Source organism: Ambystoma mexicanum, chromosome 7q, assembly GCF_040938575.1.
Source record: "Ambystoma mexicanum isolate Mex_15411 chromosome 7q, UKY_AmexF1_1, whole genome shotgun sequence".
NCBI lineage: Eukaryota > Metazoa > Chordata > Amphibia > Caudata > Ambystomatidae > Ambystoma > Ambystoma mexicanum.
This window is the reverse complement of record NC_090941.1, coordinates 542,766,301-542,791,471: the sequence shown is the minus strand read 5'-3', so window position 1 is coordinate 542,791,471 and position 25,171 is coordinate 542,766,301. Positions and strand designations below refer to the sequence as shown.

Below are 25,171 nucleotides of genomic sequence, written 5' to 3'. Positions count from 1 at the left end.
TACCCCCCCTTTGGGGAATTGGAAAGTTGGACAGTATACCAGAAAAGTTGGAGGAATGTGTGTCGGAATGACAGCAGACCCATATCTTTAGGGAATACAATTATCCCAATTCAAAGCGTTACTGTACCGTCACTTATCGCTTACACAAGTTGATCACACAACTTCATCAGTTAATGTCAGTTGATAAACTTCAAACGCCTTAGGAATTATAGGGTTGGACAGTATATCATCAAAGTTGGATGCATGTGGAATAGAATACCACCAGACTCATGAAAGTAACACGGAATTGTCACTTATACACAACTTCATAAGTGAATGAACTCCAGTTAATGGACTTCAGACGCCTTAGGAATTGCAGTTTGGACAGTATACCATTGAAGTGGGCCAAATGTGGAACAGAATGACACCAGTCCCATGTCTGTAGGATATACACTGACCACAATTTAAAGCGCTACTAAAAAACGTTACACAAAATCCTCACTTATTTCATCAGTGAATAAACTTCAAACACCTTAGGAATTGCCGATTTGGACAGCATACCATTAAAGTGGGCCCAAGGTGGAACGGGATGACACCAGAGCCATGTTTGTAGGATTTATGATGACCCCACTTTCAAGCGTTATAGAAATCGTTACATTAATATTTTACACAAAATCATCACTTATGATTTTATATTATAGGGTGGATTATCCTTGATCAGGCCGTATAACAGATGAGAAATGATGATAGCATCATTTTAGTTACATGAAGGTAAAGAAATAAAACACATCGCATATCTTGCAAAGAATAATCACCCGACAAGGTAAGTCTTAAAGTCTGATCCTTCCCTTAAAATAAATACCAATTGCATTAAAATCAGCCACACATCCAAATTATCTTTATAGCTGGAGGGTAAGAGATGTCGTTCCTGACCCTTCTAGGGCATTAAAAGAAACCACATATTTTGAATTTTGCACTTCGGAGGAGGGTATGTTCTCTTGTCCGTGGAGGTATGTTCAGGTGGCCATGGGTTCAAATGGTTTGAGCTATAGCACTTAGGAAAACATTCAGGTCCTAGACGGGGTGAGGCCACTTGACCGGAGGGTACAGCCTGGTCAGCCCTGTGAGGTGCCTTTTTTACTATAGGATTGGCCGAAGAGAGGACGAGGGAGTCTGAGTTCCTATACGCACTGATAGCGTCCAGGTACGTTCTACAAGTATCAACCTGGACGCCAGAACTGGCAAGATAGGATGAAAATGACAAAACTTGGTCGATGGTGCATATCAGTGGGTTCACACCCTGTTCCTGAGCCCAAAAGCAGAATCTTGTTAATTTGCTTTGGTACTGCTTGCATGTGGCTTGGCTCATGGCATTTTGGATGATCTCCAGATAGTCGGAAGACAGCTTAAGGTGCTGGAGCGTCAACTGCTCCGGAACCAGACTGTTAGGGCTAGTCTCTCTGGAGAGGGGTGTAGCACAGTGCCTCCCAGCTGCACTAGGAGAGGGCCCTTCTCGAGGGTCTGTAGAATCTGCGGCTGGAGTAACATCTGCCATAGGTCCAGGAACCAGGGTCGTGCCGGCCAGCGAGGCGCCACGAGGATGATCCTGAGGTTCTCTAGCTCCTGATCTTGCTCACTACCTTGTGCATGAGCGGTGTGGGTGGAAATGCATACGCCCACATCCCATCCCAAGGTATCTGGAGTGCTTCTCCTAGAGAGTTGCGTCCCCTTCCTCCACATGGCGCGAACTGCTGGCACATCCGATTGTGAAATGTCTCAAAGAGGTCTGTTGTTGGGTGATCACATCTGCTGAAACCTTCCTGCAGAATTCACCCGTACAGCTGCCAGTTGTAATTGCCGGCGGCCAGGCGGCTGAGCCTGTCTGCTTCCAGATTGGACGTCCCCGGAAGGAGATGACTGTAGCACCGGCACCGTTAACAACGGTGCCGATGCTACCATGGAAGTGTGCAAGCAGGTGCCATCCAGCCTGCCAGGTCAGACCTGGCGGACGGGATAGCCGCCACCCGCAGACTCTTAGTGTGCCAGTCCGGTAACAATGGTGCTGGTAGGCTTACCGGCACATTGTTTCCGGATCGGCATACTCGTAATGAGGACCGATGTGGCGCTTACCGGCACACACATTGTTTCCGGACCGGCATACTCGTAATGAGGCCCAGTGTGCCTGGATGCATGAAAAGTCCTTTCCCTAGCTCTCTTGCTCTGGAGCATGTAAGATTTGGTTGCAAATCTTCTGCTTGTCTCTCTCTTGGTTTGGTATTTTCTTCTTCCTCTTGCATGAAATCGCCCTCGTCTTCTTCGCCGCTGGGAGATGCTACCATGGAAGTGTGCAAGCAGGTGCCATCCCGCCTGCCAGGTCAGACCTGAGAGGGTTTAAGATCTCCAATGTAATTCCAGGCACACTTCCGGCAAATCTTCACTGCTCGGTCGGTTACTTCCTCCACAGTATAGGGGCCAATAAACCGGGGCTTAAACCAGGTTCCGGTGAAATTCCGGAGCAGAACCGATTCCCATGGTTAAAGCAATGACGGTGCTAGGTGATATTTGTTTTGTCTCCGGAATGTCCTCCTCTTCGTTCTTCTTCCTCTCCCGCCGTGCCTGCAGTTGGTGAGAAATAAAAGATGCACTAGCCATCAAAGAATCTACACATTCATGCATCTCAGTACCAAACGCACTTGATACAGAATTGGCGTCAGTCAATGCCCTAGGAGGAGCCAGGGGTAGTCGCATGCACTGTCCGGTTACCAACTCATGTGGCGTTAAATGGTGGTCAGATTCAGGCTGCTTGTGCAATGCAAACAAGGCTAAGGGCAGACAGTACAGCCAACTCTTATTAAGAGTGGTCTTTATCTTAGCTATCTTTTCCTTTAATAGGCCGTTACAGCATTCACACACCCCAACCGCTATGTTTTCTGGGAGTTGAAGCGCCTCCATGAGTCTGCCCAATAGGGGCGTGTGCTGCACTGGCGTGCCAGCAGCATGTCGGAAGCCCCTCCTCTGCCATTGTGACAACCCAGAATGCACTGTAGACATCAGTAGGCGCAGTCTGAATAGATTGTCACTTCCTGGTTGTCACTTCCTGGTTCTTGCTCTGCTCTAATGCCAATATAAGAGCCACTACTTCTGCTGCTTGTGCTGAAACATATGACGGTAATCGTGCACTTGCTACTACTTCATATGTCCCGTCCGTCTTTATTTTCACTACCAATGTCCCAGTGTGTCTCTCTTCCGCTGTTTTGTCTATGGTCGAAGAACCGTCACTGTAAAGTACTTCTCCCCCTCAAGCTGCTTTTCTATTACTTTTGGAAGATCATCCTACTGCTTAATGTAGGCGGTGAAGTCGTGTTTGTAGTCCTCTATTGATTCTGCTACAAATGTCTCTGGATTTACAGTCCTAAATCTTACCACCTTAATGGCTGGATTCGATAATATTAACTTGTACCCTGAGGCACTCTACGTGGTCAAAGGACTCTTGGGTCGTTCAAGCATTGCAAAGAGAGCATGCTCCACAAATAGGGTGGTACTGCACCCCATTGTTATTCTCGCTGACCTCTCTACTGTGAACTCAGCAAAAGCCAGTGCTGGCTCACAAGGGTAATGTCCTCTAATTATGGGCCTAATTTCCCACTGTAGTATGCCAGGTTTGTGTCCTAAAGTAGTCTTCTGTGTCAGTACTGCAGTCATCACTACTCCATTGGAGTGTGAAAACAAATATTATTTGTCCTGATAATCTGGGATCCCTAACATGGGAGCTGTGCATGTTGCTTTTCTTAAGATGTAGTACTGCACTCTGGTGAGGGTACTTGGATGAGTTAGATTGTGTCTCTGGAAGTTCACCTGGAGCTCAGCAAAGACATGGATGGATTCGGCCTCTGCAAGATGTTGCACTACAAATGGCTCAGAGGTCTCCTGATATTCACGGTCTGCAGCTCTGGAAAGGCACAGCACCTTGGGAGATCGCTCCGATTGTAGTTTGGCTCAGGACTGGTTGGTCCCACCAGATATCTGTGAAAACTTCGAAATAAGAATGGAGATATGACCACTGTAGACTAGGCAAAGGCAAAACGCACACACAGACCTCGTAAGATAATGTCTTTTAGGAAGGAAAAAGGTTGGTTAGTCATACAGTAGCAGAGCTTAACGTTCTAGAGGACGTTTTGTGGGGATGGGCCTTTAATCACTTTAACCAAAAACAGGCCCACGACTTAAGAAGCGAGTACACGGCTGTACATAAAGCAAGATTTTTGTAAAAAGCTCCGGGGAGCGGTTAGATGGTGTTGTAGGACCAAACTTACCCAAGTCTCAACAATACAAAATCAGATGGCATCTTATATACTTTTTGCAACAATTTAAAACACTACCAGATACTTTGGTACCATCCACCCCAGCAATATGATTGAACAAAACCTCTTCAAAGAAATCCCATATTTTCCCAATTCTTCCATTTTCATTGGCCTGTCTTATCTTGATTATCATCTTCAGATCATATTCAAAACGCACCTCTTCTTGGGATTCATCCGTAGTAGGTCATGACATCAGTACATGGTTAAACATTGGTATTGAAAACATAATTAATTGCTAGCAATAACTGGCCTAAGGCCTTTTACTGTGATTGCGACATAGTCTGGTTATGTATTTTAGCTAATGGAGGAAGGTCTGCATAAACAGGATGTTCTTTGAACTACTAATTGCAATCTCAATTCCCCAGATTCCTTGCACCTCTAAAGACCTTCTAATCTATGCAGCCTCATACAGCCTCTGATGACCTGGAAAAACCCCGACCTCGGGCATCATGTTTATTGCCACCAAACAAATGACTAACCCCCTCTAAAGATTTCAATACAAAGGGCGAGATAACCTCTGTTCCCTTGCCGGACTGTAAACCTTGTCCTGTTCATACGTTGACCTTCTTACTAGGTAACTCATTGTTCTTTCCATCAAGAGTGTCCATGCTACTTAGAATTCATGTGCAACATTTACCGGCAAGCAAAGCACCCCATTGTGTGGATTGTCTTCGTGTTGCTTTTGCAGTTTTAATTTTGGATCTTCCTACGTGCGCGAAGATCTAACATGTATACATTCAAAACGATTGTAACACTAAAAGTAACATATTATCAACTCCATTCGATTCATATGAATTTGTAACACTGCCCAATTTCGCTGCCAACCCCGTCATCAATATGGTGTGCACAACATGAATCCCTCGTATTAATAATGGGGACCCTCCTGACCACCTCAACATTCTCACCTTTAGTTAATACTTAAATTAACAAATCATTATCATCTTCTTAGGGAACATCTCTACAACCATCTCTCACTCTGGTCTCAATATGGGCAAACTCCTTCACGGAATCAACCAAACTGGTACCCACACCATTTCTGCAATCCCCCCGCCACTCAACGCAAGCATGCCAATTTGGTGGAGGAAACAAAACAGCTTCAGTTGGAGTACTTGTATGGGATGTAGTAGTGTTGGCCCTAGCCTTGGACAGGATTACGGTCATCATAGCAGCAACTGTTGGTATCTGGGCAGAGCAACAAAGTAGGATTAGTTGGCAGGAATTAAAAAGGATAAGTAAAAAGACTAAAATAGGCATCCGAATCTTCACAGCAAGGCTCAACCAGGGAGCTACCCACATAAATAAATTAAATCCATGAGTCGTTGGTGATCCCAGCCTCAGTTTCCATGATCACTTTCAGTTTATGCAGAGCAGCAATAGTTCTGGTGAGCATGCCATTTTCAGTGTCATCGGGAGGCCCAAATGTGCAGTAGGTTCTCCCTATTTTCCAGGATACTCCACCCTCCATGGCTTTCAAAAGGTCGAGTATGTACCGGTTTTGCAAAGTTATGAACCTCTGTGCCCATAATTCTTCCTTAATGGCACTAAACGCTGACTGAGATGTGTTCACGAAAAGCAAGAGTTCATACCTGGTCACCTGGAGCCATTTGGCCTTTGATGCTGCTTGGATGCCAGGTGCCAGGAGGGATGTGAAAAAAGTCTTGGTGTAGCTAAACAGCCGATATCGATCAGGAATGTCTGGTGCGATGCTGCTGCTGAGAGGTAGTTGGACCTTTTAATTTGTTGTAATTGTCAGGAATTTTCAATATCAAACATAGGGCCTCATTACAGGTCCAGCGGTAAGTCTCCTGTGCTACCATAGAGTTGCCGCTGGAACCGTGATTTTTTTACCGGCACCTGACTTCCCGGTGCCACCGGCTCATTACAAGTCCGGCGCCCCGGGAAGTCAGGCGCCGGCAAATTGTAAGTCCCCATTCCCAGAGAGTCCTATTAGACTCTATGGGAGTGGGGACATGGAAGCGCCGGCACCGTTAGCAATGTCAGTTCTTCCGTGAACAGTCTGCCTACCAGGCCTCAGCGCCCGAAAGGGTCCGACATGTCGGACACAGTAGCCACGGCAGGCAGACTCATTTTCTGATCCGGAAACAAGGGTGCCGGTGAGCTTACCGGCACCCTTGTTTCCATAACAGCAAACTCGTAATGAAGCCCATAGTCTCTGATTTGTCCATGTATGGTGGTAAAGGGAGCGCAAGGGGCACAGAGGATGAAGGGGGAACAGATGTAATTTCAGGCATTGGATGGACCAAAATCAAGTGCTCTTCAGGGGTCACAAGGACGGGCACATGAAGGAGAGACTGTACACACCTCGCCAGGCTGGAGGAAACTGCTTCTATGTACTGTCCACAGATTCAAAAGTTGTTGAGAAGGGCAGCCGTACCTCCAGCCAAATCTACAATGTGTAGAGTGTTACATCAGTTCCCATTTGTGCCAGCGGACACCATGCCATCGCCCTTAAAACCTAGAGAAAGGTGGGTACGTGACTGTATCTTAACAGGTGTTTCTGGCTCTTTGAGTCACATCAGATACTTCAAATGATTTCTACATACTGTCCCACACTCTGTTTATTTGTGCCACTGTTTCTTCTGAGAATCCTCTTATTTTTCCAGCTCAGCAACTGTTCACCCTTTGCTCCCATCGACTTTTAGAAAAAATAGCTCCTTCCAAGATCAATTGGACTCTTTGAGTACACCTAATATTTTTGTGCTCTGCCCGCTCAGCCATTGAACAGTTATCATCACTTGTTATTATCGATGTTGTGATTGACTGCCCTTTAAACTGTCCTCGAACCCTGCAAATGGCTAAGTGCACTAGACATAGCACATATGCCTGGTTCACTGTGTCCCTGTTGTCCCGGTTGCCTCTGTTGTCCCTCCATAGAATTTGTAATCACTGCCCCTTCTAAACAAATCTTTGCCAATTTATTTTGAATGAACTCTGCTGTTTGTGCCTGCTCTACATTCTCCCTCTCTTTTTCCGGTTTTACCCAAATTGACCTTTTACAATTGACCTTTTTTCCTAATTGACCTAATTATAGTGGTCCCAATTTGACCTTCTGCACAATTGACCTTTATATTATTTTAGTTATTTTATATATTTATTGGGTTGGTTTTGGATTATAAAATAATATAAGGGGAATGGTTGGGGGATTGCAGGGGGTTTTCCCCCGCATATATGTCCGAATAGACCTTTTAAATTAGGTCAATTCTCCTGAGATCAATTCTCCTGAAGTCTATTATGAAAAGGTCAATTAGTATACATCCCTTTTTTCTGCTATCTCTTGCAAAAATGTACAATGTGTGCCTGAATGTCTGTCCATCTCTTTGCCTCCCTCCCTACTACTTTATCTAAATCATGCTGACTTCTTTCAGAAGTCCCTTCTTCAGCATGTGGCAACAAATCACCACATTTTTGTCCATGCTTCTCCCATTTCTGCCCTCCACATCTCCTGAATTAACTGGATGTGTGTGGCAGGATCATCATCCAATTTCATCGTTTTACTTAAAATCAAATTGATATCTGTTATTCGGGATACATAATCAACACAGGGCCCACAATACCTGTACTCTAAGATTATTAAAAGCTGCTCCATCATGGGTATTTCTATCCAGTTGTACTCCCAGATACCGTGATCTCTTCCAAAGCTCGCCTGATCACTCCCCTGTTAGGGCCATGAATAAGCTCTTCATGTCCACTATGTCCAACATGACACCGGCAGTATGCTTCTCCAATGCATGAATCCACTTCACCACCCCCGCAGTGAGTGAACCGAGTATATTCATCAAGTTATTACAGTCCATGTGGGACCATGGGGCATAATACGCCAGAGATTTCTGGTTAGAGGTATTTCCAGGGTGAGGAATTTGTGAAATTCTAAAATCCGACAACAGAGCCCACTTCTTTAATGCCTTGTTTGAAGAAATCACTTTGCTGCTAGGAATACAGCATTGATTGTGCTTGGTGTACCACCTGCAGGCCAACGGGATTGTGGAGAAGCTTTATCTGGTCCTTAAGGCCCAGTTAGCCAAATTGTGTGCATTGTGATATAAATCATGGTTCATTTTGCTCCAACTAGTCTTATTTTACATACAAAATTAACCAGAGAAAGACCACCATTTGAGCCTTCACAAAATTGTGACTGGGCTGGGCATAGGCTACATACACCTCTCTTACCTACATGTATGTCATCGGATACACACAAGACAGCAGTGGTCTTCAAAGAGTTTAGGGAATATATTACAGCAGTAACAAATAGTTTTAAGATTATATCATCACAGGTTGTGTCTTCTCACTAACAGATAACAGGAGAAAGCGGCGAGACTACCAACGATCACCACAAAATACAGCTTCTACATTTGCACCTTTGTGCTGGTCTATGCGACTCTGACTGCTGTGAAGGTGGAGGGCAATAAGTGATTAATCTATCTGAAAGACACTCAAAGAGATACCCGCAACCCTCCACCGGCACAGGAGCAGGCATAGAAGTTAAGTACACCCTAAGGATTCACTGTTTGTTTCGGTGCAAACGAGGTTGCAAATGGAGATCTGGAGTCTAAATAATTTTTGAATAAGAAAAGGAATGTTTAAGATTGTAAATTGTGCATCTACTTCGACTAACCAAGAAAATCGAGTTGAGGGGCTCCACCTGCACGGCAAATACAAACAAATGTATAGGCCTACTTCAGAAAGGCATCTACGGTTCGACTTACCACAAGAGACAACCCACCTTCAGGTGAGGGTTCCAGCTAACCATATAAGCAAACTAAAGTGTATCAGGACAAGCTTCACACTGGTCGTGCAGGGTAAGGTACCCCCTCACACCTCTAAAATGCAAAACTAGGTAAAAAATACATACAAAGGACTTACAACACAGAACAGTTCAACCACTCTATCAAAAAACATCCACTTTTCGAAATCCTGCAACCTTAGCTAATTTCACACCCACACTCCAAGTCTACCCTTACCTGCAAAAAACTAACATAAAAAACAACCCCTTTTTTAGCCCTATTTCGCCCCTTGCTTTACACCCCCAAATGTGTACTCACGTGAACCTGAGGTGCTCCGATATGGTGCTTCGTCAAATTACTCCACACAGCTAAGTTGCGGCACCACATCTCCAGGGAGCAGATGGACCTTTAACCAATATGGCATCTGCAGACCTCTTTTTCACTGTGCAAGGAAAACTGGTCCTCGTCGTTAAGTGCTGTAGCTGAAAGGTGTGGACAGAAGACCCCCAAAGTCTGAAACACCTCGGCTCCTACCCTGGCTCTCCAAATGTGTGGATGGGCCTTTAATCACCTTAATCCAAAATAAGCCCACCACTTAAGAAGAAAGTACAAGGTTGTACATACAGCAATTTGATTGTACAAAGCTCCAGGGAGTGGTTAGATGGTGTTGCAGGACCATACTAACCCAAGTCTCAACAATAAAACATCAGTTGGCATCTTATATAATTTTTTGCAACAATTAAAAACACTCCCAGGTACTTTGTTACCATCCATCCCCCAAATATGATTAGACAAAACCTCTTCAAAGAAATTCCACCTCTTCCCAATTCTTCCAGTCTTATCTTGATTATTATCTTCAGATCATATTCAAAACACACCTCTTTTTAGGATTCGTCCGTAGTAGGTCATGACGTCAGTAAATGTTTAAACATTGATATTGAAAACAATATTAATTGCTAGCAAAAACTTGCATAAGGCCTTTAACTTTCAGTGTGATTGCACATGGTCCGCTTATGTATTTTAGCAAATAGAGGAAGGTCTGCATAAACAGGATTTTCTTTGAACTACTGAGTGCAGTCTCAATTCTCCAGACTCCTGCTGCCTCTAAAAGACCTTCTAATTTGTGCGCCCACATACAGCCTCTGATGACCTGGAAAAACACTTAACCGCCTTACCCAGGCCTCGGGCCTCAAGTTTATTACCACCAAACAAATGACAAACCCCTCTAAAGATTTTAATATAAAGGGTGAGATAACATCTGTTCCCTTGTGGGACTGTAAACCTTGTCCTGTTCGTATGCTGACCCTTTTAATAGGCAGCTCATTTTTCTTTCCATCAAGAATGTCCCTGCTACTCAGAATTAATGTGCAACAGTTAACCGTGGAGAAAAGCACCCCATTGTGTGGATTGTGTTTGTGTTGCATTTGCAGTTTTAATATTGTATCTTTCTACATGTATGAACTTCTAATATGTATGCATTGTAAACAATTGTAATACTAAAAGTAACATATAATTAGCTCCATTAGATTCATATGCATTTGTAACACTTCCCCAGTGCTACCCTCTCCCTGTCATTAATATGGTGTGCACAACATGAATCCCTTGTAATAATGAGGACCCCCCTTGACCACCCCAACAGTTTCTGAACAAACTAAAGCTTTAAAAGTCAGCTCCCTAACTCTAAGCATAAATCCGTTTGGAGAGGCCTCAAAGTCTTACAAACCATCAGAACAGCAAAATTTCTTGTGGATACTTTCAGTCTCTAGATAGGGATACTGGAAGAATTAACACAACATTGGAGACCCTTTTAAAGGACTCACTAAAGGGACAGAAGCCGGCAGCTTGGGTCAGAGGTAAGAGTGGACACCCTGGACACCTCTTCTTGCACTCCAACACTCTGGAGCGACTTCTTGGTTTAAGGTAAGCAATACCTTCACACCCCACAGTTCCTTAGGCTATAAGAAATGCTTGTGGCTGGATTTTCCTCTGTGCAGCAATGACGGACCCGGTCTCCGGATTCCTTGGTCTGGTGACAAAAAGCAGGACTCTGAACGGGATGTCTCAGCAGCAGTCTCAAGAGTGGACCTCTGGCACGGATTACTTCGTCTTCTCTGGTCATTCTGCAGTTTTGGCACCTTTTCTGCAGCACCAACAAAGGACGTTCTGCGCTCGCTCAATCTTTTTCAAACCCCTGCATTCCTGCACTCTGTTGAGGGGACTTGGATGAGTCAGATTGTGTCTCTGGAGGTTCATATGGAGCTCAGCAAAGACTCTGACAAATTCGGCCTCTGCAAGACATTGCACTACAAATGTGTCGGAGGTCACCTGTTATTCGCGGCCTGCAGCTCTGGAAAGGCACAGCACCTCAGGAGTTGGCTCAGATTGTAGTTCTTCTCAGGGCTGGTTGGTCCAACCAGCCAAAGGGAAGGAGATGTCCACTTTGGAGCTCCTCTGTCACATAGAAAACAAGGTCCGGACAGTAGTGGTCCTTTCAGTGTTTCAAAGGGTCTGCAGGCATCTCTGGTCATCTTCTTCTTCGGTTACCTCAGGTTCCAGTGGTCGACTTGCCTTTCACCCCTGGAACCTGACCTTTTATTCAGTTTCAGCACAGACTCCTCTGCAATCTCTCTCAGAATTTTACAGAAAGGGGGGGTGGCTGTCCAGTCAGGACAGCCAGCCCCCAGTGGGCACTGGTTCCATTCAGGCACTCGGGTGAACAAAGGGCAGGGGAGTGAATACCTCCTCTCCCACTTCCTGCACATTTTCCCTTTCAACATCGTTCACATGTAGGGCATACTCCCAGAATCCCTTCCCCACTCACTCCCTTCCTGCAATCCCTCTCTACGTGCAGGAGTGATCCCAGTAGCCCACTATCCCAGCCTGATCCTTCCCTCACTCCTACCTCACTAACTCACTGTGTCTATGGCACCTGTTACCCTGCTCTCATTCAGCACATAGATTTTCCTCTAAGCCAGGCCATGTGCCTTTTCAGATCTCCACATGCATCACAGTGTGTTAGCATCTCCCCTCATATGGCCTACTCCTTATACAAAAGGGAAGCCCACTCTTGTAATTCTGTCTGGAATTGGGAAATGCAAACGTCTCTTCTGAAATGATGCAACACCTTCCCAAGCACACAATTCTAGACCTTAAAGTTCCATAAGAAGTACAATTGCATGCACGATGATGAACCCTTGCCTCCTGCCCCACTATCAGGATTGAGACCAACACTCTTGAGAGGGATAGGGCAACGTGTGGTATGTGTTAGTGCTTTGCTGCTGGGTGTTAGTGTTCGGCAAGCCAGAGCCTCTCGCACCTATGCGTCTTAGTCTAGGTATGGTGAGGTGGCGAGGATGTTTGATAGTGTCAAGGATTTTAGCAAGTGCTTGATTTGTGTGATGTCTGTAGCCTGGAGATAAGGAAGCAGGTTGGAAGGTGCTATTGTTGTGTTTAGTTGCTGTCGCTTATGTTAGCAGGTTGACAGCAACAGAATAGAATTGCATAACTTATTTACAGCCACAGTTACAGCCACAGCATCAATGTCACGTTTTCAGTCCGTACTCTTGTTTGCATCTTAGCATGGTATGGCAAATAGCTGTGCAGTGTGAGATATCCCTTTAATTGAGTAACAACCTCCTTTTTAGCATAGGATGATGCACATTATCTGGTATATTGTGATGGGATGTGCCACAGGGATTCTTGTAGATCTTGACACAGCTTAGCACAAAAAGTAGTACAAAATATCAGATGTAGGTACAAACATATTAAATCCTATTGCATTGTGTTTACAGTATACTCCTCTGTCTTGTAAGATGGGCAGGTCTTTTTTCTCTCTACCTGTATTCTGGGATTCTAATCTAAAAATACAGTATTTCATGATAAGATGCCACTTCGTGTGTTCTACCTAATGCCATTCTTTCACCCTGAAAAGATAGGTTGATCATGGGAATCAAGTTTGGATCGTGGGGAAGCCTGAACCTGATAGCTATGATGGAATAGTAACCAACAGGAAAGGTGTAACAATTGCAGCCCCTGGTGCAGACTGTATACCCATTCTTTTCTCGGATCCTGTCAAGAAGGTCTGTGGCGCTGCTCACTCGGGTAAGCATTCTTAATTATATTAGCAATATAATAAGATGTGACTTGTGAAGTGGTGATCCTTTGGCAGATGGTCCATACCAGTTATATGAGTGAATATGAGTGATACCAGGTGTGAGGCTGCATGGGAACAGAACTTAAGTCAGCGATTCTACTTCCCCCATCATGTATTGTGGGTATGCAGGCTGTTGGCTGCCGAGTATGTTTCAGAGGAATGTGGTGAGCTTTAGGTGAAATGGCTCTCGGTGCAGAGTAAAGCAGCAGATGCAGTCTAGAAATGTATGTTGAATGGAGGACATTACTCTGTAGACATGTGGTTTGCAGATGAGAAGCTCATTAGCTGGATGCAGTTTTGTGGGTCGGATCAATATGAGCTACATAGTGAGAAGTGTTTCTAGTTGGGTGTTTCTGTAATGCTTCCTCTGTTGCTTGTGTTGCCCTTTCCATCTCATTAGTGTTGGTCTCAATCCTGATAGTAGGGCGGGAGGCAAGGGCTCGTCCTAGTGCATGTATTTGAGCTTCTTATGGAACTTTAAGGTACAGAATTGTGTGCTTGGGAAGGTGTTGATGTTCCTTCATTTCAGAAGAGACTTTTGCATTTCCCAATTCCAGACAGGATTCCTGAATAGTGGGCTTCCCTTTTTTTACAAGGAGTAGACCATATGAGGGGAGATGCTAACACAGTGTGATGCATGCCGACATCTGGAAATGCACACGGCCTGGATTAGAGGAACATCGATGTGACGTGTGGGAGCTTGGAATCAGGCGCCATAGACACAGTGAGCTAGTGAGGTAGTAGTGAGGGAAAGATCGGGCTCGGGTAGTGGGCTACGGGGATCTCTCCTGCACGTAGAGAGGGATTAGAGGAAGGGGTGAGTGGGTAGGGGGTTCTGGGATTATTCCCTGAATTCGAAGATGGTGAAAGGGCACATTTGTGAAAACAGATGTGGAAGAGGATCACAGAACCTTTGGTTGGGATTTAGCAGATGACAATATGTAGCTTGATTAGCGTTTGAGGCCCTTTATGACTTGTGATCTAAGCAGAGACGTTTAACAGGGATTCTCTGCACTAAAGGGCGCAAGCTAAGGTCATTAAGAGCTAGGAATGTATGGCTTTTTTTATTTTCCAGTTTGTTTGTGGAATATTTTAACTTTTTTGCTATGCTTTCCTTGTTACGGGTCATGTAGTGTATCTGTGTTAAGAGTGTGAGCGTTTAAAAGGGTAGTTATTATGACCAATTTGATGTGCGGCCCATTGTATTGTCAAGATGTTACTGTATTGATTTTTTAAGGATATGAAAACCTGCTGGTCACCTGACAGTGATCGTGATTATTCTAATACCCCCCTAAAATATCAATAGTTTGTTAAAAGCCTTACAGTGACATAGACCCAGTATAAAACACGAACCGGCAACGTCATACATTTAATTTGTGCTTTTGTAACTAAATTTCATTTGCCTGGATTAAAAACCAAAATAAGGCAACTCTTATGCTGCAATTGATTCACTCTCCAAAGCCTGGGACCATTTTGTGTGTTGAGTTCCGTTTTATCTCTAACGGACGATTGCTGATCAATCGGTGTGCACTGCCATACGAATCAAAGGGTTTTTCGTATTCCTTTAGCTGGAATGTTAGAGTTTTCATGAAAATGTTGAATAACAGAGCTAAAGGGGTGATCCATGGGAACACATTCTGCTGCTCTTTGTGAGGAAGTGAACTCTCTAACACTCAAGCTCAAGCATGATGATTAGTAGTGGCTTGTGGTCAGTCACCACTGTGTGGGGTGCACATAGACACAATTGAAAGTGCCAGCTCCCCTATAGGACAGACAACACCTCATGCTCTATTTGTGAGTAGCACTGCTTGGTGAGAGTGAGAGAGCAGCTGACACAGTCGGACGATGAACTTCAGGTTGGTCAACCTGCACTAATACAGCTCCAAGCCCCAAAGGGCTGGCTTCCACCAGTGTCTCGAGAGGTCATAGAGCACCATCTTAGTTTTGGCAACCAATGCCACCTTGGTAGCCTCAAAGGTACCTTGCTCCACTGAGCCCTATAGCTACAGGTGGTGTTTCTTTGTGAGGGCTCTTAGCAGTTCTGTGACACTGGCATGGATAAATTGCAAGCAAACGTTCACCGTTTTTGGAAAACCCTTCACCTTGGACGGGATGTAGATTGAGGTGCTATCTTGATGTCCATTACCTTTTGTGAGTCTTCTGAGAGACCTGTGTCTTTGAACACATAGCTGAAGAACTCCACTTGCCGGTATAAAGACTTGCGCTTGTTCATGGTGAGTCCATTATCCCTGAGGCGGCAAAGGACCGCTGTGAGCCTGATAATATTTTCCTTTTCTGATGTTGCATGAATACGAATGTTGACACTTATGTTCAGAACTCCTGGCAGATCAGCCAGCACACAGCAAATTGTGTGCTGGAACAGTTTGTCCAATGACGTGACCCTGAAGCGGTGCTGGGGATCAGTGGTCTTGAAGTAATTGTTGGCTAGTTAGGCAAACCACACTTCTCCTAGCTTTGGCAGGTGATAAGGTCAAATGAGTCATCACCATTGTGGTCGTCACTGTCCATGGTGGATAGACAGGAGGTTCTATGAGCTAAGTGTGTGGAGCATGCTTACTGGCAGCCCGAAATAGCAGTATCCAATCTCCTGGATAACCAGAGCCTCCAGGAATTGTGCCGCCAGAAGTCGGTCAGCAGGCTCAGCTGGAGGAATGACACCCAATCCCTTGGACCAACACAGCCGACCAAACTCGGGCAGTCAGCTTCACTAGCACAACTGGGAATATATTCTATAGTTGTTCTCTTGTTTTTTGTCATATTTTTGCATGTGTGGGGTTCCAGCTTTCAGGGAGATGCTGGTGGCCAGTGAATGACCACACAGCCACAATGATAGTGGCATGAATCTGATTTTCTGGAATAGTGACATGTGACATCTGCATCGCAGCCGTATTGGATCACAACATCCAGGACTGGAGGCTACCCCAGTGTCCAACACGAATCTAGTAGATGCCCCCACTGCTGACATCACGTCTGCACATGCCAGTGTACTGTTGCATGAACTACACATGAATGGTGACAAAGTAAAAGTCTTGTGTTCACACCCAAAACTTCATGCAGTGTGTCCAGACTCTGGTTGGCTTTGGGTGAACCTCCCACCTATTGCCACATCAGGCATCTGTTGTACTGGGTCCAAAACACAGCACAGTACCAGGTCTAAGAGGCCCTTCAAATTCAGCAGCAGATTGCCTTTGTCCATCTTGTCTCTTTTACTCACAGCGCAGCCTCTCCTCCCAAGGTCTGTGCCAAGCATTCGACTCCAAAAGAAATTATTTTGGAGGCCCACAGATTCTTTCTTAGAGACAGACAAAAATAACTAATTATTGGAGAGCTGATTCTTTCTGCCCACCCTCAATGTGATGGAAGGTGGCTTTGAAGAGAGTGGGAGTTATATGACGATGTTCCCTTATTAATAACGATTGCACGGCAGGACGCCCGTGCCAAGAGGTGAGGGCATATTTCAGATTAGTAAACGCTAGGAAGCGGCATGAGGATATTATACAGGATGATCAAAATGTCTTACGAGCAATGACCTTTCGGTTAATGGGGCTTTTCCCACCCCGGAAATGCAAGGTCGTTGCTGGTTGGCCCTCGCTCACCTTAACAGCTGCTCTGACTCATGAGCAGGACAGCATAATAGACGGTGTCTGTGGTCTCACATGTAACAAAGGCCTGAACATTACTTCTATAATACATTGCTTTACTAGTAGCAGCACTATTCTGATGCAGAAATATTTAGGGAATTTAAACTGTGAGATTTCCAACGGAAAGCCCCCACACAGTTGCATTTACCTAAACAATCTCTGTCTAATTTCAAGACAATCAAATACGGTCACAGGTAGTTTATCTTTGAACAAAGGGTACAAACCTTAGGCGTGAAACAGATAAAACTATATAATACATTCATGATTATAAGAAGTCCGATTTTAGTTAATAAGAATGTCAGCAGTTGTATGTCAGAAGAAAGATTGGGGGTGTTAGTGGGGACAGGACCCAACTATCTCCACAGGAGTCTTGAAGTGTCTGGTTTCGTATGGGAAGGGTAAAGTTATGGCAGCTTTTAACATCAAGAATGCCCACAGCAGAAGAGCGTTCAAAATAAAGCTAGTTTTTAATGCTTATTTCATATTTTTTAGGTCTACTTGTTTAACATGCAAGAAGAGGGGTTGCATTCTGGGTCTTGTAGTCTTCCATTCAGGATATGGAAAATACAGCTACAATGATACTCATTTGGCTTAACCTGTTTAATACAAGTCTTTTTATATTGCCAGGTTGCTTGAGGTGCTGTGTGTACATTGCACATACACTGTATAAAGCCATATTATCGTAGAGCTTGAAATCCCCAAAACATATTTTTTACTAACTGCAGCTCGGAAGGTAGGTGGTAAATGCTTAAATTCAAGAGTGGTTTAAAATTCTGGCTTCACTACTTAACCTAACTGCGTTATCCTAGGCAAGTACATTAATCTCACTTGCCTTCAATGCAAACATTTGTGTCCTTAGATGTTATTCACCCTAGTCCAAAAAATTCTGCAATACAGCAGGGCTGATTGAATGATTTCATGGACAAAATAGTTCGCCTCTCCTGCTCCTCTGTTGGTGGCCCAGAGGAAGACACCTATAATTGTATTATTGTAGCCCTGGCCTTCCCTCTGTCCCACATTACTTGAGTTGACAGGCAGATATATAGCCGCATCAGCCCGTCCGTGCCACAGGGATTCTAGTGACTGACTGCAGCTGAAACTGTATTCATTTCCTCCACTGTTGCTACCACTAGTGTTCCTAGAGCCTGCCAGAACTCTGCTTCACAGGATAATGAGTGACGGTATTTGCAGTGCTGTTATGCTATGATATGAAGTCTTGTACAGCACAACATTTTCATGGGTTTAAAGCGCCCAAGGATCTTCAAGAGGACTTACGTACGAGCAGAAGGAGCGACTAACGTAGGAGCAGAAGGAGCAGGGCAATTTTGCTTTTTTGAAATGTGTGCAAGTCTGAAAAGACAAGAAGTAGTGTGTAGATTTTAGATATTTTGTGAGTTGCCTGGAGCAGTGGTTATTATGTGCTAGAAACAAGTTCCCACAAATATTCCTTGCTGGGCAACGAAACCCACAATTATGTTTTCCCCACCCCCAGCCAATCTCTGAAGGTAGGTCCCCGTCACCATTTTAAGTGTTATCCCCACTCACCAAAGGTTGTCGACCAAGTTTTCTCCCATGGTTTTTCCCTTCATGACATTGATGTCCTATTTAAATCTTGTATATATATATGATTTTTTTTTGAAAATCAATTTTATTAGGTTTCCTTTGTGCATTACGAGATTACATTGCATTTATTAATGTGAGTTAACATATAGAAAAAACCAAACGCAACACACCCCTTACCCCTCCCTCCTTTTCCCTCCCCCCACCCCCCTTCAGTTCGAGCGTTCATAGCATAGGTAGTTACTTGCGTAACGGGCTCTTTTAGTGATAGAGGCGGCAGTGCATTGTGCGTGTGGCACGTCAAAGTCATGCGGATCAAACGGGTTCAGTTCACAACCGGGTCCTTGGGCCATGGTCCCGTGTCCTTGGGGAGGAGGGGGATCCCTCAGCTCGGCCACCAGGTCCTAGACCACTCGGCCGTATTTGTCAAAAAAGGGGAGCCAGATTTCCTCGATGCTGGACTTGGACTCATCAAGCAGGTGTGTGAGGAACTCCATGTCGTAGATGGCTCTTACTTTGGTCACCCAGGTTTTTTCCCCTGGCATTTTCGGGTGTTTCCATTTCTGTGCCAGGCAGCATCTAGCTGCTACCAGCATCACCTGGAGCATGTGGTCTTGAGTGCTATCCTGGTCCTCCCCGTTGCTAATCCCGAAAAGGAGGAGCCAAGGGCAGGAAGCTCGTTCGATCCCATCCACCCCTTTAATCCAGGCCCGCACCTTGTCCCAGTATTTCTGAACCACTGGGCATCCCCACCACATGTGGATATAGTCACCTCTTTCTATCTTGCATTTCCAACAGTGTGGGTCATATCCTGGCCGCATTCTAGCTATCCTTTGCGGGGGGTAGTGCCATCTATGTAATATCTTGAGGGCCTGATGGCGATATTGGAGGGAGGATGTGGACCGATTAGCCCGTCTACACATCTCTGTCCATCTCTCGTCATCGATTTCCTCACCTAGGTCCCTACCCCATTGCGTGCGTGCTGGTGGTGGGTCTCGGGGGATAGAGAATAGAAAGAGCTTGTATAGGCGAGAGATTATCCCCTTGGAACCCTTTGCGGTCAAAAGGAGCTTTTCAAAGTCTGTGAGTTCCCTCCTGAGGGTATCGCCCCAAGATGGCTCGGTGAGGACACCCTTGAGCTGAAGATAACGAAACAGGGAAAGCGTGCCTATTCCCAGGGCTTCCTCGAGGTCCTTCAGGGGGAGGAAGGAGCCCCCCACCCACAGTTGGCCGGTCCTACTAAGGCCCGCCTCGAACCACGTCTGGTAAGCTGCTGGTTCCGCTATTTTGGCCAAGAAAGGGGGGGCCCATATACAGCTCAAGGGGGAGGGCCATGTCGTGAGCCATCTGTAGTAACCTCCCTCTCTCCATAGGGACCACAATACTTTCAGAATCGGGTGGTTCAAGACGGTTCTGGGGATCGTACTCCTTGGGACCCAGAGCCATTCCTCTAGTGTGACAGGCGCCAGGGGCCTATTATCCATGGCTACCCACTGTTATTTCGTTCCCGGTGTGAAATGATCGACCAGGATCCTCAACTGGGATGCCCTATAGTACGTCTCGAGGTCGGGGTAGCCCACCCCCCCATCCTCCTTGGTCCTAGTCAATACCTCATACGAAATCCTGTGTTTTTTGCCCTGCCAGAGGAATCTAAGGAGGATTCGTTTTGTTTCATCAAAAAAGGCCTTGGGGACTTGCACCGGGAGCATTTGGAAGAGAAACAGGAATTTTGGGAGAATCACCATTTTTATGAGATTAAGGCGTGCCATCCATGAGAGACCCGTTCCCGCCCACCTTTCTATGTCCCTCCTGATTGCTGACCAGAGGGGGGGGAAGTTGGCCCCATACAGGTCTTCAAGGTTACGTGTGATTTGGACTCCCAAGTAACGGAACCCCTCATCGTTCCGCTTGAAGGGGAGGTCCTCCACAAAGGCCACCTCTGTGTCCGGCAGGTTCCCACCCACAAATGCCACTGATTTGTCCAGGTTGACTTTGTACCCTGATAGTTCTCCATACCTTGTGAGGCCCTGCAGTAGCCGAGGGATTGTATGGGACGGTCTGGTAACGTAGAGCAGGGCGTCGTCCGCAAAGAGGCCGATTTTGCAGTGCATATCCCCCATCTGCACACCACTGATGGCCATGTCATTGCGGATCGAGATTGCCCACGGTTCCATCACCAATGCGTAGATTAACGGGGACAGGGGGCATCCCTGCCTCGTACCACGTTCAAGGGGGAATTCTCTAGATTCAATCCCGTTTGCCACTACTCTGGCCAGGGGGGAGGAGTAGAGCGCGGATATCCATCCCAACCACCTTGGACCCATCCCCACCGACATGAGAACCTCCCTCATGAAAGCCCAACTGACCCTGTCAAAGGCCTTCTCTGCGTCGAGAGCCAGTAGGAGTGTGCCTTCGTTTCTGGCCTCGGTTGTGGCTAGTATATGAAGTGTTTTCCTTAGATTATCGGAACCCTGTCTATTAAGGACGAATCCCGCCTGGTCTGGATGTATCAGGCGTGGGAGGGAATTTTCCAGTCTGGAGGCCAGGATCCTAGCAAAAATCTTGGCGTCTAAGTTGAGAAGTGAGATGGGTCTGTAGGACCCACAGACCGCCCGGTCTTTAACAGGTTTGGGTATGACGGTGATGAGGGCCTGTAAGAAAGACGGTGGGATTGTGTCGTTGCCCCTAATTTGATTAAACAATTTAGTCAGGGGCTTCACTAGGGTGGATTGGGTCTGTTTATAAAAATCCGCTGTGTAGCCGTCAAGGCCTGGAGCCTTTCCGGCCTTCAGTCTCTTAATGGCTCCCTCCACCTCCTCCTCTAGGATTTCCCCCTCGAGGGCCTCTAAGTCTTGGTCGGTCAGTTTGGGGAGGGGGTGTTCTGACAGGTAGGAGTCAATATCCTCCTGTGATTCGCCCACTTGCCTGGAATAGAGTTTGCTGTAGTAATCAGCAAAACATTCCGTCACTTCCTGCCGGTTCCCATGAATTCTGCCTTCCTCGTCGGTTAACTGGGTAATCCCTCTCTCCGCTCTACACCCCCTCGACCTCTGTGCCAGTAGAGTGCCTACCCTGTCACCCTGTTCATAGTATCTCTGTTTGGTATATCGCATCCTCTTAACCACCTCACCTATGAGAACCGTATGGAGCTCCTGTCTTTTGCCCTGCATCTCGTCCAATAGTGCCCTCCGGTCCACCCCCGGGACGCCCAGTCTGGCCCGCAGGATCTGTAACTCCGCTCGGAGTCTGCTCTCGACCAGGCCCCTCTCCCTTTTACGCCTCGAGCCCTCCGCTATGAGGAGGCCTCTGAAGGTGGCTTTCCCCGCTTCCCATACCGTGGACATGTCCGTCTCCCCGGTGTCGTTTATCTCGAAGTAGGCCAGCATTTCTTGTTTCATGAAATCACGGAATACTGGATCCCTAAGGAGCGTGTTGTTACACCGCCATCGAGCCGATCTCGGGGCGACGGGCAGGGACCAGTTAGCTACAAGTAATTCGTGGTCCGACCACGTTATGGTCTCGACCTTTGGCTGGGTTACCGCCCCATCCCCCTCTTCTGAGGCCAGCAGAAGGTCGATTCTGGTGTAGGTGCAGTGTGGGGGAGAAAAGAATGTGTAACCACCCTGGGCCGGGTACGCCTTGCGCCAAACGTCTACCCAGTAGTGATCCCTCAGGAGGTTTTGCAAAGCCAGGTTGTCCTTAGTGATCGCCTTGGGTGTCCCACCTCTAGCGGACCACCAATCCAGTTGGGGGTCAGCTATGAGATTAAAATCCCCACCGAGAATCATGGCCCCCTCAGCCCATTCATCCATGACGCCAAAGATCCGTGTGAGGAACTCTACTTGACCCGAGTTGGGTGCGTATACAGTGGCAAAAGGGACTCGTTGCCCCTCGCAAAGCCCCTTGACGCCTAGAAATCGACCCCCAAATCCTCTCTTGGTTTCCACCCCCGTGAGTTGGAGAGCCCTTCCCAGGAGAATGCCCACCCCCTCCTTCTTAGAGGTCGGATGTGAAGCCCAGTAATTGCTGCCGATATCTTTCCCCTTGATTCTGGACTCTCTCCCACGCTTGTAATGTGTTTCCTGTAGGAATAGGACCGTCAGGTGTTGCTTACGGAACATATTGCCCGTGAGGGACCTTTTATTTTGAGAGTTTAGACCCTTGACATTCAACGTGCCCACCTTCCCCTCAATCATTGTCATCATTCCGGGTGTGCATTCTGAACCCCTCGTGGTGATTGAATTTTAGAGCCCATTGCCAAGCGTATTCCTGCGGTTTGAACTGAATTTCCCCCTGAACCCCTCTAACTGCCCCGTTGTCCCTCCTACCTCCTTCCCCCTTATTCCAAACCCCCCTCCCTGTACCCTCCCTCCCCCCACCCCTCCCTTGAAACATAAGGCGTTCGTCCACTTTCCCCGACATATGTTGGGGTTGGTCAACGAACCACCAAGGACTCTAACCCCAGCCCCGGGGTTTTCGTGTGTTTGGAGAGTCCCAGATCGCGAACTTGATTCAGGTCGGCCCCTTCAGGCCTTCGGTACACATGGCCGAGATAGAATTCTGGGACCCGGAGCCCCCCCCCAGGCCACCAACCCATAGCTTGAACCTCGGACATGGGGCAACACAAATAAACAGTTAACTTTTTAACAAAACGCTCTGCCGTCCCATAGTCCAGCGGGCTAAACACAGCGCCGCCGCGGCGCCCATTCAAGGCAGTTCGTGGGCCCAGGGCCTCCAGCGCCCGCACCCCGAATCATCTCTCACCTCGTGATTTTCTCCACCTCCAATCGAACGCTATTATCATGAGTTTGGGTGGTCTTCCAGGTTCGTCGACGGGTGTCTGGTTTTCCGAAACTTTCGGGCCCCCTTGACCTTGGATTTCCCGCTGTGATTTCCTAGTCTGTCGGGACCCCTGGGGGGGTCCCGTGGTCCTCCCTCCTGGGCGCCTGAGTGGCCCGCCCGGTCGTTCACTAGATGATCCGTGGCTCTCCGTATGTCTTCCTCCGACATCAGGTGGTGTTTCTCACCTAGCCACTCAAACTCCAGGTAGAAGGGGTGCCCCCACCGATATCGGACCCCTTTTCCCTGCAACCATCTTGTGAGTGTGCCACATTTCCTCCTCATTGACAGGGTTAGGGCCGATAGATCTTGAAAGATGGATACCTTCGAGTCGCCGTACTGTATGATGCCAAAATGTCTCGCCTTCTCCAGGATTCTGACCTTGTCCCTGTAGTAGTGCAGCCGAACCAGGACCGAGCGTGGGCCTCTGCCCCCCCCCCCCCCCCCTGCTCGGTGTACCCTGTCGAAGTTGATCGTCCCCACGCCCTCTGTTCCCAGGGCGATCCTCACGATGTCGTGCACTTTGCCTTCGAGTCCTTGTGTGGACTCGCCCTCGGATTCCACCAGGCCAAAGATTCGAAGGTTGTTCCTCCTCTCCCTGTTTTCCATGTCGTCAACCTTAAGCCGAAGCTCTTCTTCACACCTTTCCATGTCTCGAAGTCTCATGTCCATTTGGGTTTTGAGGAGTGTTACTGAGAGTTGATTATTTTCGACACCCTCCACGCGGTCTTCTAGGGTGGTGACTTTGGTGGTGAGGTCGGCCAGTTTGGCCCGCATGTCTGTCCTCATCCCTCGTAACGCCTCCAGAATCGTTTGGATGTTGTTCTGGATGGCCCCCAAGTCTGGTGGTGGGGCAGTGGGGCTACCGGTGGCCATGGCACTTTCTTTGGCAACGAACTGGTATTTCTGCAGGTTTTCTTTCCAGTACATGGAAAGTTCGTGCCGGCCACTTATCGGCGGGCGCCGCCTTTTCGTCGACTGGGGAGCCGGGAAGGGGTGGTTGAGATGGCCCTTTGGTGGCGGGTTCACGGCAAGTCAACTGGGAGGTCCCCAAGGTCTTACAACGCTGTCGGTGTGTTCCATGCAGTCCTTGGTGTCCTTGGCGCCCTTATTCCGGCCCCGTCGTTGCTTGAGTGGGTGGCCCTCAACAGATCGAGTTCTGAGGCCGTGGAGGGGGCTAGTGGACTCGGGCCTCCCTGTGACCGGGCGTGTCTCGTTAGGCGTGGGGCCCCCGAGCACCGCGGGCCATCTCGGCGAGTGTTGTGATGGTGGGGGGGCGTGCTCCCGCGTCGGCCCCCTTGCAGTACCGTAGCTCCCAGGTCCGGAGGATGGTCCTCTCCAGGTCGGGCCGGGCCAGGGCGCAGAGGGCCGCCCCGGCGTGTGCTCCCCGGGCGGGCGGACGACTTTCTTCAGGTCGGGGCCCTGGGTCAAGCGGTGGGCCGCGGAAGATGTCCAGGGGAGGAAGCGCCGTGGGCCCACCCTCTCGGGCCTATTCGTGGGCGGCGCGGCTCGCGCTGCTTCCTGCGTTACTCCGCGCCAGGTCGTGGGGGAGGGGCAGCTGATATCGCCTCGGTCAGTGTAACTCCGCACAGGAGCGCCGGATCGGGACCAGAGTTGGGTCCAGGTGGGGGCTACAGGCTCCAACGTCTTTTGGTGGGGGTCGCGTAGTGCATGGGACCCTCGTTCCGCCGGTAAATCGCAGTTCACCCGGGGCTGGGTGCGGAGCTCGACGTTCAGGCGTCCATCCCGCCCGCGCCCCCTGGTGGCCTCTCCTGATTTTTTTTTTTTTTTTTAAACGTGTTATTCCCCTATTAAGTTTTGAGATGTTTACAGTTAAATTGATATAAACTGAAACGTGAAACTGAATATCTTCTT

The 25,171-nt window shown here is 47.5% G+C and overlaps 1 protein-coding gene across 5 annotated transcripts in view; it reads left to right on the top strand.

The window, feature by feature from the left end:
- Positions 1-25,171, top strand: part of LACC1 (laccase domain containing 1) — a 291,447-nt gene that overhangs the window by 182,541 nt on the left and 83,735 nt on the right. For all 5 annotated transcript variants that reach the window (XM_069639981.1, XM_069639978.1, XM_069639980.1 and 2 more), the window contains exon 4: positions 13,018-13,183. In XM_069639981.1, the coding sequence (XP_069496082.1) occupies positions 13,018-13,183 (166 nt within the window). The remainder of the gene's footprint in view (positions 1-13,017; positions 13,184-25,171) is intronic.